Source organism: Halichoerus grypus, chromosome 3 (assembly GCF_964656455.1).
Source record: "Halichoerus grypus chromosome 3, mHalGry1.hap1.1, whole genome shotgun sequence".
Taxonomy (NCBI): Eukaryota; Metazoa; Chordata; class Mammalia; order Carnivora; family Phocidae; genus Halichoerus; species Halichoerus grypus.
In genome coordinates, this window is record NC_135714.1 from 69,946,590 (window position 1) to 69,965,599 (window position 19,010).

The 19,010-nt window shown below is 41.8% G+C and overlaps 2 protein-coding genes across 20 annotated transcripts in view; one reads left to right on the forward strand and one right to left on the reverse strand.

Moving 5' to 3' along the window:
- Nucleotides 1-853: 853 nt before the first annotated feature.
- Nucleotides 854-16,586, reverse strand: C3H4orf36 (chromosome 3 C4orf36 homolog). 5 transcript variants are annotated; one of them, XM_036096768.2, is made up of 5 exons: nt 16,318-16,586; nt 15,343-15,479; nt 13,339-13,493; nt 12,544-12,869; nt 854-1,719 (listed from the first exon to the last, which is right to left on the reverse strand). In XM_036096768.2, exons 2-4 carry the CDS (start codon nt 15,405-15,407, stop codon nt 12,736-12,738), a joined length of 354 nt encoding a protein of 117 aa, XP_035952661.1. In that variant the 5' UTR covers nt 15,408-15,479; nt 16,318-16,586; the 3' UTR covers nt 854-1,719; nt 12,544-12,735. The 5 variants fall into 5 exon arrangements, with proteins under 5 accessions (XP_035952661.1, XP_035952662.1, XP_035952659.1 ...); XM_036096769.2 differs by lacking the exon at nt 854-1,719 and adding an exon at nt 4,127-4,611 and having other exon boundaries at nt 16,498-16,586; XM_036096766.2 differs by lacking the exon at nt 854-1,719 and adding an exon at nt 4,127-4,611.
- Nucleotides 16,554-19,010, forward strand: part of AFF1 (ALF transcription elongation factor 1) — a 238,085-nt gene continuing 235,628 nt past the window's right edge. For 11 of the 15 annotated variants that reach the window (XR_013446404.1, XR_013446405.1, XM_078068911.1 and 8 more), the window contains exons 1-2: nt 16,554-16,736; nt 17,282-17,330. The gene's annotated coding sequence lies outside the window, so the exon portion shown is untranslated. Of the gene's footprint in view, nt 16,737-17,102; nt 17,171-17,281; nt 17,331-19,010 lie in introns of all 15 variants that reach the window. The other 4 variants (XM_078068916.1, XM_078068915.1, XM_078068917.1 and 1 more) reach the window with 1 other exon arrangement.

The window sequence follows — 19,010 nt, forward strand, 5'->3', positions numbered from 1 at the left end:
AGTTCCCCCATATATTTGCCTTCCCACAATTTGCCACCCCTACAGGCTCAAAGTCCTTTTCCTTTGTTTTGTCCCTTCTCTCTTGTTCTTTTAAGATGATATATAAGCCCAAGTTCTAACACCTCTTTGAGGTACTCATTTCTGAGTGTTCCCCTATGTATTTGCAATGCACATGTTAATAAACTTCTTTTTTCCTCATTAATCTTTTTGTCCAGTTTACAGGGCCCCAGCTGGAAAGTCCAAGATGAAGAAGAAAAATATATCTCAGTAATCCTCCCAACAATCCTGTCATTCAGGTACCATTATTACCCTCATTTACTCATGAGTGCAGAGAAACTTAGGGAGGTTAAACAATCTGCCATGGGCTAAGCTAGGAAATGGTAAGGCAAGATCATAAGAGTCAAATCCAGGGTCAATACTATACATGAAAAATAGATGAAATAATAAAAGTTCATGAGTTCCACTTGTATAAAATATTATTCCTGCCACTCAAACTATATGTCACATCCTGGTCACTATTCTTCACCTTCCTAAACGCTTAAGTCACGTGCTTTATCAGATGAGGCAACAGGTGCACAGAAAACGTGTTGACTGACATTGTGAAAGAATAATAGCCATGTTGAAGAGGGGGAATATCCTAATTCACATGTCTAAACAACTCTTATTTTGAAGTAGCTACCTGATTCAAACACTCATAATCCTAAATTCAAGGAATATTTCCTAGCATTCGCTGTAGGTTGTAAGCTACTTTATAGTGGCCTCCCTAAAAGAATATATAAGCAAAACAGATCCTTGACCACATAACCCAACTACCTCCCAAAGAAGAAGGGTAGGACCAGGGAAAGCCAGACACTTTTCAGTAATGCTGAAAATGGTTCTTTATATGCTTTATATGCTTTTATATACTTTCAACAGAGGTTAAACCCTAAAGCCCTGGCTTGAAAAGGCTCAGAAGTGTTTTTTCCCCACCCTCCATTACTAAGCCAGAGGACATGCACCTAGTACTCTAGCTGAAATCAATCACAATAAAGGCTGATGCTGAGCTCAAGCGTCTGCATTTTACAGGAAAACCAGGCATCAACTGCAAGCATCTGGTACAAACTTCCAGCTTTTTGATCTGACATTTTCTAGCTACTATGCCTGGAACATTTGAAGTGCTCAATTAATATTAGTTATTGTGTTGGTTATTATTATTAATAACATCTGTTGCATCTAAACCAGAAAAATAACAAAGTCAGTATCAAAAATAAATTCTTCTTTGCTCCTGCTTCCAATTTTCTGATTTGCTTTTCTTTCTTTCTTTCTTTCTTTCTTTTTTTTACCATGCAACAAAACTTTTATTAACATTTTGAACAGCTACTGAGAAAACCAGTGATTCAGCTATTACTGAAACTGGTAGTTTCTAAACTTAAATTGGGGCAAATGGCTATAGTGCAGAGCAATGCCATCATTGGGCACTATGAATTCAAGACTGAAGAATTAACAGCCATCCCTCAGGTGGAGAACCAGGTGAGAGTCGACTCTTTCTGGATGTTGTAATCAGAAAGAGTGCGGCCATCTTCCAGCTGCTTGCTGGCAAAGATGAGCCTCTCCTGGTCAGGGGGGATGCCCTCCTTTATCCTGGATCTTGGCCTTCACATTTTCGATGGTGTCACTGGGCTCCACCTCCAGGGTGATGGTCTTGCTGGTCAGGGTCTTCATGAAGATCTGCATTTCAACCTGTTAGCGAATGCAAGGACACTGGATGCAATCACGTCAAGTCACGCAGACAAGAAGACACTGACACCCAACGATGCCAGCCATTCCTGAACCCTGCTTTGTTTTGCAAAACCCTTTATTATAGCTTAGAAAATTTCTTTCAAATACTAGAAGAGCCATGAGGGGTAAAAGATATATATATATGTATATATGTGTATGTGTGTATATATATATACACACACACACACACACACACACACACTTGTCATGTGATTGCATGATAAAAGAAGACCAAAATTAGGAAATAACCCTCCTCTTATCTTTTTTTTTTTTTAAAGATTTTTTATTTATTTATCTGAGAGAGAGAATGGGAGACAGAGAGCATGAGAGGGGGAGGATCAGAGGGAGAAGCAGACTCCCCACTGAGCAGGGAGTCCGATGCGGGACTCGATCCCGGGACTCCAGGATCATGACCTGAGCCGAAGGCAGTTGCTTAACCAACTGAGCCACCCAGGCGCCCCAACCCTCCTCTTATCTTGAAGGAAATTATGTCAGCTATTTCCACGACTCATGTGAAGCAATTTCAATATTGTTAGACTGCCGTGCTAGCATTCTGATGGTCAGCCTCCTGGGAACACCTGAGCTCTGATACAACAGAGCTTCTGGGGAAGGAGGTGGTACAGGGAGTGTGGCCCAGTAAATGTTTGCATGTTGGGTTCACGTTGCGCTCATCTTACCTGTTCTAGACATGTGTTGGAAAGCAGGAGACTAAATTCCAACAGTAAATAGTCACCTGGTGAGCAATCTCTCAAACAATGAGAGAGGATGCCTGCTTCTGGAACTTGGAAGGAGTTGCTTTGACAGAAAGTTAATTCGAGGTAAGAAAAAAAAAATGACACCTGCAATTGCAGCCCATGAAGGTGACTACACCTACATTCCAATGCTGTGGAAGTTGCGAGGTGCAAAACAAGTCTGTAGAGTGGAGGTGGATAATTCGAAGAGAAGGAAAGGGATTGAAACTGAAAAGAGACATGAATGGAAGGTAGAAGCCTACTAGAAAATTCAAAAATAGAGCCTGAGACTCCTGGTACGTTGGCAACATTGTCTTCCCTAGGGATCAATTAAGACTACTATATTATGCCCATAATTCCAAATAAAGTAAGCCAAGATCACTAGGTTCTTCTCATAGGTTATAGCAGTTCTGAGGTACAATGAAAACATCTCTAAATTTCCCTATCAATGCCCCTATTGTCTTGTTCCTTCCCCTTTGTCTCCCAAATGAAGCGCAAGAAAATTATAATTGAATTTCACGTTGAGGTCCCTGATGGTGGATTGATGGCTCAGGGCAGTCTGAATAGTTTCAGCAACCCCTCTGCCGTCTACCCCAAATACCAAAGGAGGAGTGTCATGTCTGTGGCCCAAGACCATCTGTAAGACTAAAGGGCCAAACCTTTTCATTGTATGTATCTATCCTGTCTTCTCTCCACCATGGTATATCAATTGTGTTAGGGTTAATGGTGTATTATTTAGCCATTGGTTGCAAGATCCAGACTCAAGACAACTGAAATCCTGGACTCGGAGCTGTTGCAGTAACTGGATACAATTTTGAGAAATAAGTGAGTGGGTTTTAGAATATGGAAAGAAGAGTATGAGTGAATGTAAGTAGCCAAAAGAGAACTGGAGACATCTAGCTCATGTTGATTGCTGCCCAGCATTCCTCCTCCTCCTGTCATGCATTTCTTTTAGGGAAATACCCCCACCTCAGGCTTCTCAGCCATGCAGTTTGATCCAACCTTCTGCTTCAGCAGTGTGTCCTGAGTAGCTTAAACCAATCAGCTAAATCAGGGTTTCTCAGCCCTGACACCATTGACATTTGGGGCTGGAAATCTCTCTGTTGTGGGGGAGATGTCCTGTGTATTGTAGGATATTTAGCAGCATCCCTGGACTTTACCCATTAGAAGCCTTTGTAATACTGTATAGGTAAGATAGCCAAAAATGTTTACAGACATCGCCAAATGTCCTGAGCGGGGAGAGAGGCAAAAATCACCCTTCATAGAGAACCACTGAGCTAAACTCATCCCTCACTCCAAATTTTAGTAAAGGACCTACTTGCCCCATACCAGCCATATTCTCCAATATTCACTTTCTCAACAGGCCATACAGACAGCCAGGCCAGAGGTGGACCAAGCATAGTCTTCTGGAAAAGGTCAGACTTTGAATTCACATGGATCTAGAATTCCATCTCAGTTCCACCACTTTTAAAGCTGTGTCACCATAGGGAGGTTACAAATCCTTCACCTAACCCGATTCCTTTAAAACTGAAAGAGGGATCTGAAAATGGGCAAGGTTAAACATGTACCTGGCATACAACCCAGCCATTCCTCTCCTTGAAGTATTCATTCAAAATAAATGAAAGAACATGCCCATACAACGCTCATGGCAGCTTTATTTGTAAGCATTCAAAACTAGAAACTGATCGACAAGTTTATGGATAAACAAAGTGTAGGATATCCATGCAACAGAATACCACTCAGCAATGAAAAGGAACACATATACAACAACATGGATGAATCTCAAATAATTATGCTGAGCAAAAGAAGCCAGACCAAAAAAAAGTACATATTGTATGATTCCATTTATATGAAATCCTCAAAACCACAAATTAATCTATAGTGCCAGAACACAGCTAGATCAGTGGTTGCTTGGGGTGGGGGTGGAGGGCATTCGGGGTGGGGGAGGTGATGAGAGAAGAGCAGTGAAAAGGGATGGATTACAAGGGGCACGAGAAAACTCTTGAGAGGATGAACATGTTCATTATCTTGATTGTGATGATGATCCCACAGGTGTCAAAACTCATTACATTGTACTTCAAATATGTACAGTTTATGGTATATCCAATCATACCCAATAAAGCTGGAAAAAAAATGTGTGTCAAAGCATATATAGGAAGGGGCTCCTGGCTGGCTCATTCAGAAGAGCATGCAACTCTTGATCTCTGGGTTGTGAGCTCAAGCCCCACATTGGGTATAGTGATTACTTTTTTTTTTTTTTAAGATTTTATTTATTTATTTGAGAGAGAGAAAGAGACAATGCGAGTAGAGGAGAGGGGCAGAGGGAGAGGGAGAGGGCGAAGCAGCCCCCACTGAACAGGGAGCCTGACATAGGGCTCGATCCCAGGACCCTGGGATCATGAACTGAGCCCAAGGTAGACGCTTAACTGACTGAGCCACCCAGGCGCCCCTAGAGATTACTTTTTAAAAAAAAAACATATATATAGGGAGGAAACAGCAGAAATCAAATCCTCTGATCACTCTCTTCAAAAGTGGCACCTTTTCAACAATTTTTCAGGTAATATATTCATTCATTAAACAAATACTGATAGAATGGCTACCATGGGTAGATACTATTGTAGATAATAGAGACCCCATGGAGAAATAACAAACAAGTAAGCAAATAAATAATTACAGATAATGACATGAGTGCTATAAAGGAATTAAAAGAGGGTGCCATCACAGAAAGTGACTGAGTAAAAGAAAAGTCCAATTTATCAGGGGTGGGGGGTCATGGGGACGGTCACAGGAAGCCTCCCTCCGGAGATGTCATTTGAGTGGAGCCCTAAATAGTTAGGAAACATCTCTGTGACAGTCCGAGGGAAGACAACCTTGGGGAAAATAAACAAGTGCAAATGTTCCAAGGCAGAAACAAGTCAGATTAACAGGATTAGGGTAATGTGTTTGCACCCAGTAGGACTGAAAGATGAGTGGGAGGAACAAGGTCCAAAAGGAAAGCAAGTATCAGATAAACATAGGGCCTTGTAGGCCACAGGAAAGTGTGTTACTCAGGGGAGTGAGGTGATCTTTTTGACAATGATATGAATGCCATTTTTTTTAAGTTTATTTTTTTTAGTAATCTCTGCATCCAAGGTGGGGCTCAAAAGTCATGATCCTGAGATCAAGAGCACATGTTCTTCCAACCGAGTCAGCCAGGGGCCCCTGCGTGAGTGCCATTTTTAAAAGACCACTATGGCTGCCAAGGGTAAACTAAAGAAAGGCAAAGATGGAAGCAAGGAGGTCAGTTATGGGACTTTTTCTGTGTTCCAAACAAGAGATGGTGGAGACGTGGATAAGGGTGACAGAGGTGGAGAAAGAATGGATACATTTGGGATATTTTCTGAAGGTAGACCCAGTAAGAGTTGCTGATGGATTGGACTGTCAGGAAAGAGGAGATGAGGGACACAGAGGAATTACAGATGACCCCTAGGTTTTTGGCCTACATAATGCAATGGAAAGAGCACTATTTACTGGAATGAAAAAGAAGTTAACTATTCTTAAGATCATGATGAAAAGAGGCTAAAGAATCCAAGTGACAGCAAGACCCCAATAATTTGTCTGAGATGACACAACTATTAAGTGGTGGAACTGGTGTTCAATCCCAGGTGGTCCATGCCCTACACCTAATGCTCTAAATCTGTTTTACACTGGATATAAATACTTCTTAAAGACAGTGAACAAAGGGAGAGTTCATTTTCCCCCTTTATGCTTGCTGCCCTGTCAGCCATTGGCAAAAGTTCTGCCTCATCAAGATCCTGGCCCAGCCCTGTCCCCAAACTTTCCCCCTCTGATGTTAGAACTCTGCTCTGCTCTGTTATTGCCCTTCCTTCCTTTCAGGGTTGTTGTGAGGACAACAGGATATAAATAGAGCACCTAAAATAGTTTCTACATCTAAGTTTTTATTATATGGGTTTTTTCTTTTCTCTTTTTCCTTCTCTCTCCCCCTCTTCTGAACCTTGATAAAATGTTTTCATTGAGGACATTTTTATCAACTGAAAAAAAATGAAGATTCTTTCCAAAAATTTCAGTTATTTACTATTAAATGTCTATACCATAATATTTTTCATTAAAAATAAAATACAGCATGCAATTCACCTAAGGTTTCGGTATCTAAGCCATTTTCCCTAAAGGCCTGCCTCTTCTGCACTGCCAACCAAAGTTTCAGAATGTTCACTACCACTCCTCGTTCATTCTGCGTACGCCTCCCGGATGAGCTCAAAGACACCCATAGTTTCAGCTTTCTTCTCTACACCCACTCCTTCCTGAGCGGCACACCTGTAAAGCCCACTGCTACTAGAGATATCCACTCGTGTCTACCAAGAACTTCGAACACCAACATACCTAAAATCAACATGTCTCCCACACACCCAAGACAATTCTTCCTTTCCCAAACCCACAATCTGGAATTCATCCGGAATTCCTCCCTTTCATTCACCCGCATCCCCTCACTCAACCATATCCAATCAATTACACTGTCTTGTGGTTTCTACCTCTTCCATGACCCCTGAGTCAGACCTGTCCTAGCCATGCTGCCTTTACTTCCTTAAGTTATGCACGGTCACACCTGGATTACTAAGGGAAGATAGGCAATCATGAATAAAACAGGTTACTTTTTAGAAAGGAGAGGGGCAAGCCTTCAGAGGAAAAAAAAAAAAGGAGAGCAGAAATTAAAAACTTATAATGGTTAGAGGATAAAACTGAGAGCTTCTTCCAGAAACTGGAGCAAAAGACTAAAGGATGGAAAACAGGAGAGAAAAGATAAAAAATTAGAAGGCCAGTACAGAAGATGTAGCATATGAATAATAGTACTTCTAGAATGTATAGAGAAAATGAAAAGGTAGAAATATCTACCAAAAAATTTAATACAATTTCCCACAACTGAAGGAAATGAATTTCCAGGTTGCGAGGGCCTATGTAGTACCAAGCACAATGGGTACTGGTAAGAGTAGTTACTGCTATCTGTGTTAGTGCTTACTCTGTGCCAGGCACTGTTCTAGGTGCTTTACATATTTAACTCATTTACTTGTCACAACTATCACTACCCACTTTTTAATTTTTTTTTAGAGATAGAGCACATGAGTTGGGGGAGGGTCAGAGGCAGAGAGAGAATCTTAAGCAGGCTCCATGCCCAGCACAGAGCCCAATGCAGGGCTCGATCTCAATACCCTGAGATCATGACCTGAGCTGAAATCAAGAGTTGGACATTAACCAACTGAGCCACCTAGGCGGGCCCCTATCACTAACCACTTTCTACAGAAGATGAAACTAAAGCACAGGAAAGTTAAATAATTTGTCCAAGATGACACAGCTTAATAAGTGATGGAACCATCATTCAATCCCGGTGGCTCATGCTCTACACCCAATGCTCTACATCACCATGCTACATTGGATTATTAGTCTTACACCATGATTCCTATCAGAACAGTGGGATCTAGGAGAAGATGCTGTAGCTTCCAGAGAGAAAAAAGCAGGTCTCAGGGAAAGCATCCAAAGTAAAAATGACTTTGGAATGCTCACTAACAATATTAAAAACTAAAAAGAAATACACAAATCCTTCACAATTTTAAACGAACATTATTTACAACCTACAATTCTACACTCAGCCAATCTATCAATGAAATCTAAGCAGAAAATACAGACTTTGGACAATAAGACCTCAAAAAAATATCCTCCCACGCACCCTTTCTCAGGTAACTACTGGAGGATATGCTCCACTATGATAAAAAAAAAAAAATAAACCAAGAAAGAGGATGGTCAGATACAGAAGAAACAGGAGCAACTACATCAAAGAGTGTGAAGTGAATCCCCATGATGATAACAGAAATCATAGAGAGCTACATAAGAGTGTGGAAATAAACAGTTCAGGGTAAAGCAGGACAAGACCTCTCAGGAAGACGAAATGATAGAATACATAGGATTGTTTTGAGAAGACTGATAAGTGGCAAAGAGCTTGGGGTTTAGTGATGAATACATTACAAACTAAGCAAATATTAACTCTAATTACTAAATACTGAGCACACACACACACACAGTGGCAGGAAAGGAAAAGTAATAATAGTCTACTACATAGCTCAGCTGTGAAGTATTTACACATAATAATGTTAACATAATAGTGTCATAATAATGTTAACATTTAATATTGATCTAACCAAAATTATAATATAACCTATATTTACAGGTAGATAGAAATGGTATGTATGTGTATTGAAGATGAGGAAAGAAAAGAAAAAAATGCTATCTTCTATATGGGAAGTCAATACCTAAAAAAGAAAAATCCAAGAAGTAGCAAAATCAAAGCATTATTTAGAGACATGAAGGTAAATAATAAAACAAGTGAAAGAGATCAAATTAGTTGCCTCCATAGAAGTGGAAATGAGTGGTGAGGATCCATAGAGCTACTGCTTTTTTGCTTTGTTTTGTTTTAAGATTTTATTTATTTATTTATTTGAGAGAGCAAGCACGAGCCAAGGGGAGGAGCAGAGGGAGAGGGACAAGCAGACTCCCCACTGAGCAGGGAGCCTGATGTGAGAGTCGATCCCAGGACCTGGGATCATGACCTGAGCCAAAGTCAGACACTTAACCAACTGAGCCACACAGGCGCCCCTAAATAAATCTGATTTTTAAGAAATTAAAACTTACTAATAGCAACAATGTTAGATACATTGTGCAGTAGATTTGTGGTCTTTAGATTGAAAAATATTTCTAGTTTTCCAAGACACTATTGGAGGTGTTATCTCCAGCCCAGATGAATTAGTGACAGTGACCCTAAAAGGAAAGTGCAAGCTACTCAGCAGGACATGAACGACAAAAACAAACACATAATTAATCCCATTACCATCCAAAACATATGTGATTAATTTTTTAAAGAAAATAGTAAATTGGTTTTGATTTCTAAAGAAATAGAAACACACTGAATTTTTGCTAAAGACTGGTCTTTGGTTGTGTAATTAGAAAATGGTATTTTCCCACATTTTAAGCAGTTAGCAACCCAGCTGTCATATTTATGATAATAACATTGATGGAGGGGGAAAAAAACTAGTCAACTGGAAGAAAGAACAACTGGCGAGGGCAAATGTGTAAAAAAGGTGGAGAGAAGTGGTACAACTGGGTAACACAGAGAAAATCCCAGACGCTCCACCAAGAAACTTTGGGAGTGGCTCTGGTTGGCAGATAGGCAACTTACACAAAGCACATGTGAATTGTATAAAGCCAATCTGATCTAGCAATGTGGAAGCTCCACCTCCTCAAAGTTATCCAACCAAGACTACATCCAGACCCCCTGTGCTCCTGAAAGCTGTTTCCAGGCCTAAGGATCACTAAATCAAATGCGTCACTGACATCATAATTCCTAAGAGCAAGTGTCCTCCATGTGAGCCAGCATATCAAAGGTAGGAGAAAGTATCTGAAGATAATTCAGACGATAGCTTCTAAATATTTTGAAACAACAACCACCAGATACAACTCCCCAGTGAAAAGTCAAACTGTGGGCCCGCAGGGGTGGATTATGGCCCCCTAGGTATGCTTTGATCAGTCCATCCCTTACAAAATTGGCAATGGTCACATTTATAAAATTTGCATTTACAGATGAACTGATATGATGTCTAGAATTTACTTCAAAATAATCTGGTGGGAGGCACCTGGGTGGCTCAGTTGGTTGGGTATCTGACTTCAGCTTGGGTCATGATCCCAGGATCCTGGGATCAAGCCCCTCGTCAGGCTCCATGCTCAGCAGGAAGTCTGCTACTCCTTTCCCTCTGCCCTTCTCCCCACTCATGCTCTCTCTCTCTCTCAAATAAATAAATAAATAATCTTTAAAAATACCTAACTTATTAAAAAACTATAATAAAACATAATAAAAAATAATCTGGGGGTAGGGACTTGGGAGGGTGGGGGTGGAAAATGAGTGAGTGTAAGTGAAATAAAATTGGCCATGAGTTCGTAAGTGCTGTTCAGTGATGGAGACATGGAAGTTCATTTTCTTGTTTTTGCTACTTTTGTTACATTTGAAATTTTCACAAAAACACAATAACCAGTTGTGTTCTTTTTCCTCTTTATTTCATCTCCTCTTGCAAAACTGGAAGATTCACTCTCTGGGAAATATTGAATTGGATGATTTTTTTCCCGATACCATTCCAGAATGGCATCAATAGACTAGAGCTAATGAAGAAAAGTGAAGAGAGTCTAAGTGGGGTACCATCAAGAAGACTACTATAGGGGCACCTGGGTGGCTCAGTCAGTTAAGTGTCTGCCTTCAGCTCACGATCCCAGGGTCCTGGGATCGAGCCCCGCATGCTTCTCCCTCTCCCTCTGCCTGCTGCTCCCCGATTGTGCTGTCAAATAAATCAATAAATCTTAAAAAAAAAAAAAAAAAAAGACGTAAGTGACAAACTGATTCTCAGAGATTATTGTTTTTAAACAGAAATGATCAGGAGATGCCATAGGTACAGTGGCCAGATTTTGAACTAAAAAATCAGGTCATGTATGGTCTAGCAAGCATATATACATTGAAAGAACAAAACCCAACTCTTGAAAATTCAAGACTTTTGGTCTCCACAAAGGTCAACAGAGTCAGGCCAATATAATACATCTTTGCTCCGGAGATTATAGCAGTAAAAAGGTAGTGATGCTCACCGTAATTACCAGAATAACTATTAGAGTAGTTCTCATTGTGGGCCAGTTTCCATTTAATCCTCAAGACAACTGTGTAGTAGGTACCAGTATCATCCCTGTTTTACATGTAAGAAAACTGAAACTTGGAGACATAAAGCAAATCTCCCCAAGTCACACCGCTATAAGCAGCCAAGCTGAGAGCTGAAGAAGGCAGCCAGGTGTAAAGTATGAACTCTTAACCACGAGGCCAGGAGACCTTTTAGAATGAGGCTAAGATAACAGAAGACACTAAACACCTACTGATTCACCTAACAAACATTAAATTGTGCTCAAATATAGCTTTCATTTTTTTTAAAGATTTTATTTATTTACCACAGAGAGAGAGAGGTAACACAAGCAGGGGGAGTGGGAGAGGGAGAAGCAGGCTTCCTGTGGAGAAGGGAGCCCGACGCGGGGCTCGATCCCAGGACCCTGGGATCATGACCTGAGCCGAAGGCAGACACTTAATGACTGAGCCACCCATGCGCCCCCTCAAATACAACTTTCACACCCAAGTGCACTGTACTGGATTCAAATTCTAGGAAATTGGTTCATGCTAGTCCAACATTTTCCAGCTAATCAAATCCCCATTCTCTAGCCTCTCTGTAAATAAGCATTTTCCTTAAAATAAGGTCTCCGCATTTTCATGTCATTTTCACATACGTATGTGTGTTTCACATGCTCCAAGGGCATCCCAGAGAGACAATACGAAATGAAGCAAAAGGGCAAAAGGGAAAAGATGATTTTTTAGGAAAACAAAAGCAGAAAGTAAGTTCTACTTGCTACTTTAAAGTACTAGATGACAGGGGCACCTGGGTGGCTCAGTCAGATAAGCATCCAACTCTTGATCTCAGCTCAAGTCTTGATCTCAGGGTTGTGAGTTCAAGCCCCACCTTGGGCTCCATGCTGGACATGGAGCCTAGATAGATAGATAGGTAGATAGATAGATAAAAATAAAGTATGGTATGAGAATAGTAAATGATGTTTCACTGAACATTGGAAACTAAAGAGTTACTAAAATGAAACCTAAAATTTTTCTTAACCAAACAAAATTTTTCAGTCTACCATGTTTAAAAGAATTTTGCTTGGGGTGCCTGGCTGGCTCAGTCTGTGGAGCATATGACTCTTGATCTCAGGGTTGTGAGTTCAAGCCCCAAGTTGGATGTAAAGATTACTGAAAAATAGAATCTTTAAAAAAAAAAAAAAAAACAATTTTTCTCTCGCCTTCTTTTTGGCATCTCAAAGATGCAAATTCAAAATAATATCTCTGACAAGAAGTTTCCTCTTCCCTTAGTGCAATTTTACAAAAATCACAATGAATAATCATATAAATGACTCAATTCCAGCTACTTTTTCATCTACTTACAGTGTTGTCTCTTGTGGTACAAAGGAAGGGACACAGAAGATCTGTCAGAGCTGTCCATCAACCCACAGGAGCTGGCTCATCTACCAGTGGGCATTCATATGTCTGTACAAACTTCACACAGTAAAAGGTTGGAGACCTTCATTGCCTTTGGATGTGGAAAGCACTGAGTACAGATTTGATTATGAGATGATATCACTTAGGTGGAAGAGGTCTTCTCAAACCAACTTTCCTTTCCCTTAGGAAAAGCTGAATTTCCTCAGCTACATTCTCCTGACATTTCAGGTGATTCAAGCGCTTCATTTCATACTCCCTTTCAAGTTTGATGGCTGGAAAATAAAATACATGGAGCAATCCAACTGACATTTCTCACCAGGCATAATATTGTTAAAAATGAACACTGAATCACATGGCAAAATTCACATTCTTAGATACTAAACAAGAAGGGCTACATAGGGGCGCCTGGGTGGCTCAGTCGTTAAGCGTCTGCCTTTAGCTCAGGTCATGATCCCGGGGTCCTGGGATCGAGCCCCTCATCGGGCACCCTGTTCGCGGGAAGCCTGCTTCTCCCTTACCCACTCCCCCTGCTTGTGTTCCCTCTCTTGCTGTGTCTCTCTCCGTCAAATGAATAAATAAAATCTTTAAAAAAATAAAATAAAAATAAAAAAATAAAAAAAGAAGGGCTACATAGATGAGGGGTATGGGTGTGAATGAGTATATTTAAACATTTCTCTGATAATAAGCAAAATAACACAGATAAAATTTGCTATTTACTAAAGTAGCTCTTACAGAACTTACATTCTGCAGAAGGGAGCAGAACATTCTTAATGGCTTTAGTTTTTTTGAGGTATAAAGGGCTACCAAATGTAATTTCTCCCAAGAAAGGTAACTTGATGTTGGCTAGGTTCGTATACCAGCTCTTTGTAAGCAGTGCAAGTTCCCAAGGTTCCTGTCTGGGGCAAAAATTCATTAATTCATTCAATAAATATTTATTGAACATCTATCGTGGGATATACAGAAGACATCTTAACTCTCAGTTCCATTTTCCACTAGATATTTTTGCTTATGGGGGGAATTCAGGATTTTCCAGAGTTGTAAATCTAGCCAGGAGAAGGAGCTTTACATTAAATGTATAATGTATAATGTGTATATTTTATGTATATATATGTATCTATACACACACACACTAATGTAGAGATATATTGAAAAATTATGATAAATTATGATGGCAGGAACTTTTGTTCAAAAATAGCCTCCCTGCAGTCAATCCAATCTTTCCATGTCTTTTAAGAGGATATAGTTAAGAACTGTACGCTCCAAGTCTTTTATGGCTGATCACAAATATGGTCATATTAGGGAAGGGAAAGGGGAATACTCGTGCATTGAGCAGGGTGCTTGGCATACACAAAGGCTTTGAGTGTGTGATCTTATTTTAATCTTTACAACCACCATGCAGGTAGACAAGGAAACAGAGACATGGAAGTTAATTAAGAACCAGAGCTGGTACTTAGCCTAGGGGTAGTTATTTAGAAGCACTAGTACCAAGAGAATCCTCAGAAAACTGGAGAAGGAGGGGAGGAAATCCCAAACTATAATATTAAAAATAATCACCATGAACTTCAAATGAATTGTTTTATATGTTCTAATTTGGAAATTTAAAATGTCAACTACATGTTTCTCATCTCAGCGAGTCCATACACGAGGAAAGGTGAAAGACCTGCTTTGGTACAAATCGGGGAAACGAGTATTCTGTACATGGGCCTACTTGTTTTCCTCCTCCAGCTTCCTTGCTACTTCATCATCTAACTTTAAGGAGCGACTTGAGGTCTACAATGATTATCAATGCATTTGAACAAGGGCACAAAGATGTATTTATAAGAATGTTCACTGAAGCATTGTTTGTCCAAAAAAATTTCACAAAATAGCCTTAATGTCTATCAGGAAGAGCCTGATTAAACACACTGTGGTTCATACACAGAATGAAAGAATGAGGTTTATCCTTATATGTTGATTTGGAAAGATGAGCAATAAAACAGCTAATTTTTATCTAGCACTTACTATATGCTGGGCACTGTCTTAATCAGTTTACACATATGAACACCTTTAATTGCCACAGCAACCCTATGAGGTAGGCGGGTGCTATTATTATGCTCATTTGAGAGATTAGGAAACAGGAGTAGAACAACTTGCTCAAGATCACAAGGCTGTTGTTCATGGGTTTAGGATTTGAAACCAGAAAGTCAGACTCTAGAATCTGAGGTCTTAATCATTAGGCTATATAAGATATGGTGGGGGAGAGAGCAAAGTTCATAGCTCCCTCTGCCTGCTGCTCCCCCTGCTTGTACTCTCTCCCTCTTCCTGTCTCTCTTTCTCAAGTAAACAAATTAAAAAAAAAAAAAAAACCTTAAGAAAAAAAAAAGATATACCTGACACCAAGACATTTTTAGGTAGATTTATACTATCTACAGAGGTACTTTAACGTAGTTGACAGTAGTAGATGTTGCTTTGGAGTCAGAAGACAGACTTCCATCTCTGTCACTTGTTTACTCCATGACTGCGTGACTTTGATTAACCCACTTCGCCAAACCTCAGTTTGTGTTGTTTTGTTGTAAAGACCAAGTAAGATAATTTATAAATTCTTATTAAAAGCATTTTCCCTTTTAAAAAAATCACTATTCAGATAACTGAAAACACCTCGCATAGTCCAGTATCTCATGGAGAACCTAAGGGTTTTCGGTACTTCTATTTTATCAAGGACACTCCCCACGCCCAGTCAGTGCTCACCGTGAGGAAAATACTTACACTTTATAACAACTGCCCCGCAATATGGTCTTCACTGTGTTCTTTCTTGGCAAGCCATAAGCCATGGTGAATTTCCACCGTCCAAGTTCTTAACATAGGTGCCTGATGGAATGACTGACATACTCTGTTCGCTTTACCTGAAATGTTTGCAACTCACAGAATTAATGGCTTTCACTTTAATATCCACATAATAAAAAGATTTAGAAAAAGCATTTTTAGGGCGCCTGGGTGGCTCAGTCGTTAAGCGTCTGCCTTCAGCTCAGGTCATGATCTCAGGGTCCTGGGATCGAGCCCCGCATCGGGCTCCCTGCTCAGTGGAAAGCCTGCTTCTCCCTCTCCCACTCCCCCTGCTTGTGTTCCCTCTCTCATTGTCTCTCTCTCTGTCAAATAAATAAATAAAATCTTTAAAAAAAAAAAAAAAGCATTTCTGAATGTCAGAACGTCCCTAATAAAATATTCCTTGAAGCTGAACTCCTAATGTACAACCGTGTTCTCTTTCATTTTCCATGAACTCATTTTATAATTTTTTGCCATGTACGGAGAAAATGCCAAGGTAACGACATCGGCATTCCATCACTTCCCAAGCCTGCCAAACTGGCTCAAACACCTCACCCAAACGTGTCTGACTTTGGGAATGTTAAGCGACAAACGGGTCTGCGGGTACCGGAACTTCCCGTTCCCCGCCCCAGCCCTTTCAAGTAGGTAAACCTTCCCAGGTTTTCCCTTTTTCAAAAATCTCAGCTTACCAGGAAGCGGCCCACCGTACGCGCCCCTCCCACGCCACGCCCACCGCCCCTCCCACGCACACTTCGGAGGGGCGAGCTTCTCCCCCGCCCGGGCGCGCAATTCCGAGCAGGACCCGGCCTGGGGAAGCGGGTGGAGCCTCGGCCGCCTGCCGAGCCTGCGGCGGAGGGGCGGGCCCTCCCGGCGGAGGGGCAGGCCCTCCCACCACCCCTTCCCACGCCGGCGCCCCACCCGACGCGCGGTCGGCGCGCACAGTCAGCCGGGGCCCCGAGGGTGGGTCCCCGGAGTCGGGAGAGAGGGGGTAGGGCGCCCGCGCCAGGTGACTCGCGCTCGCTGGTCTCGGAGGGTCGCGGTCCCCCGCGGGCCGAGGGCGGAGCGCGCACCCGATTAGGCGCCCATGGCCGTACACACCTGCGGGCCCGCGCCGCGGGCACACGCCTCCTTCTTGCTCGCGCCCGAGCTGCGGGCCGCGCCCAGGGCCGGGGTGCCTCGCGTCACGCGGAGGCCTCAATAAAGGGCTTTGTGGTGCCAGTTCCTTCCGCCAGGGGCGCGGGGAGCCAGGCCCGGGACGGGAGCCCGCGGGGGCCTTCGGGTTAAGCAGCCGAGGCCCGCACACACTTGACGGAACAAAACTTACGAGCAAAAGAGCTGTAAGCTAGGCCTTTCTCTGAAAATGACACTTTTAAATGTCGGGGAGTTGTATTAAGCGACCCGGGGATTTGGTTGTGGGGACCATTTGGGGGCACCACTTAAGGAAATGTGCTCCGTTCTGGCGTGTTCACTGTGCGCGAGGCTCACCGGTGACGCCTGAGGAGCGGAGGCGCTGTTGTCAATGTTCACTCTCCCTGGTGGGTCAAGGCAGCTAGAAACGCTGAAAAGCCCCGAGCCCACCTGTGATACGTTATGTGTTCATCGTGGTCAGGGCAAGACATTAGAAAAGGTAGCCTGATGGACCAGTTTCTGAAGTCGTTACACTGTGGTGATTCAGGATGAATCTGTATTTTAATACATCGTAGATGGTCACCGCTTAAACGTCGAAGGAAAACGGCCCACCTATTTCACATGGGTCTTGGAGTCAGAACAGGTTTGGAATTCTAGTCCTGCCACTTGCTAACTTTAAGGTCTTGCCTATGTAAATTCTCTAATCCTCAATTTCTCTATCTGTAAAACAAGTATCATACTCTGTATCTTGCAGGGTCCTTGTGAGGATTAAAGAGCATGTCTGTACATTCTCTGCCAACACGGTAAGTGACTAATTTTGCGCTTAGTAACAACTTTATGAGATAGGCAAGGGATACTTATTATTCCAATTTTGGAGAGGAGGCATGAACTCAGGTTAAAGGACTGCCCGAGGTGGCGCAGCTCATGAGTTGCAGGGCCAACTTTTGAAGCTCAACACGGTACCCTTTCCACCCTGACAAGATACCTCTGATACTAGCTCCTGTCTAATTAGGATAGGCTGGTAGGCTTGAACCACCTTTGAAGGTGCTTTTTGCTTCCCCAAAACTAGAAGGTGAGGACTCCTTCACTCTTTAACATTTCTGCTCCAGTACCATTGGAAAAAGAGCCTCAAGGAGTGAGAGTGGGTGTTAGTTTTTAACACAAAGAATGTTGAATCCATTAATGGACTGTAACATCGATGTGGTAGATTTTGAACTGAATTTTTTCAAACAAATTAACATAGAATGGGGTGGTGGTTGGGGAGTGAGAGTACATCATGCAAATAAGTCTAAGTATTGTTTTGCGGAACTTGTATTTTGTTATCCATACAGACTTTTTCATGCCTGTGTGTGTATGCAGTTTCATTATAAAATATAGTTCTCACAATGGGTCTAAAAAGTGTGAAAGCCACTGTCTAAGATCATTTCATTTTAGAGTTGAAAAAACCAAGTTGTTAACTGAAATCACAGCCAGGTGGGGCAGAGATAGGCCACTTTAGAGTTGTGGCTCATGGAGCTGTGGCTGTTCTCTTTTTGTGGAGGAAGAAATCAAGATCCAGGGAGAGGATGATGTGTCCAGGGCCCCACTGAGAGAGATTAGACAGCCTGTGATTTCTCCAACTTTGAACCTCATTTCCTGTATATGTATATGATTCCTGAGAATTGTGTTTAGTTATTTCCTATGTGACTCATTTTGAACAAATATGGTGGAAGTTACAGACTATGACTTCTGAGACCAGGTCATAAAAGGTACTGTGGCTTCCTTCTTGTGGTCTCTCTTGGATCACTAACCCTAGAAGAGATCAGATGCCATGTTAGGGCACACTCAAGCCACCTTATGGAGAAATTCACATGCAGAGGAAGAGAGTCCTCTAGCCAACAACTGGTGAGGTGCTGAGGCCTCTTGCCAACACTCATGTGAGTGAACCAGCTTGGAAGCAGATCCTCCAAGGCTCCATCAAGCCTTCAGATGACTGCAGCCCCAGCTGATGTCTTCACTGAAACTTCATGGTAGACCCTGAGTGAGAACCACCTAGCTAAGCCATTCCAGGATTCCTGGCCCTCAGAAAATATGAAAATAAATGCTTATCATTTTAAGCCACCAACCTTTAGAATATTTGTTACAGAGCAACAGATAACTAATATACACTAAGTGTCTTTCTTTTTTTTTTTTTAAGATTTTATTTATTTATTTGACAGAGAGAGAGAGAGCACAAGCAGGGGGAGTGGGAGAGGGAGAAGCAGGCTTCCCGCTGAGCAGGGAGCCTGATGTGGGGCTCGATCCTAGGACGCTGGCATCATGACCTGAGCCGAAGGCAGATGCTTAACTGAGCCACCCAGGCACCCACACTAAGTGTCTTATTGTAGAAGGAATATTTTACACAGAGGAAAATAGTCATATTTTTATAATTGAGATTAATAGTTTGATTAAAATGAACAGTAAAACACATTATGTCTTAGAGATTCTTTCTGGGCAGCTGAAAT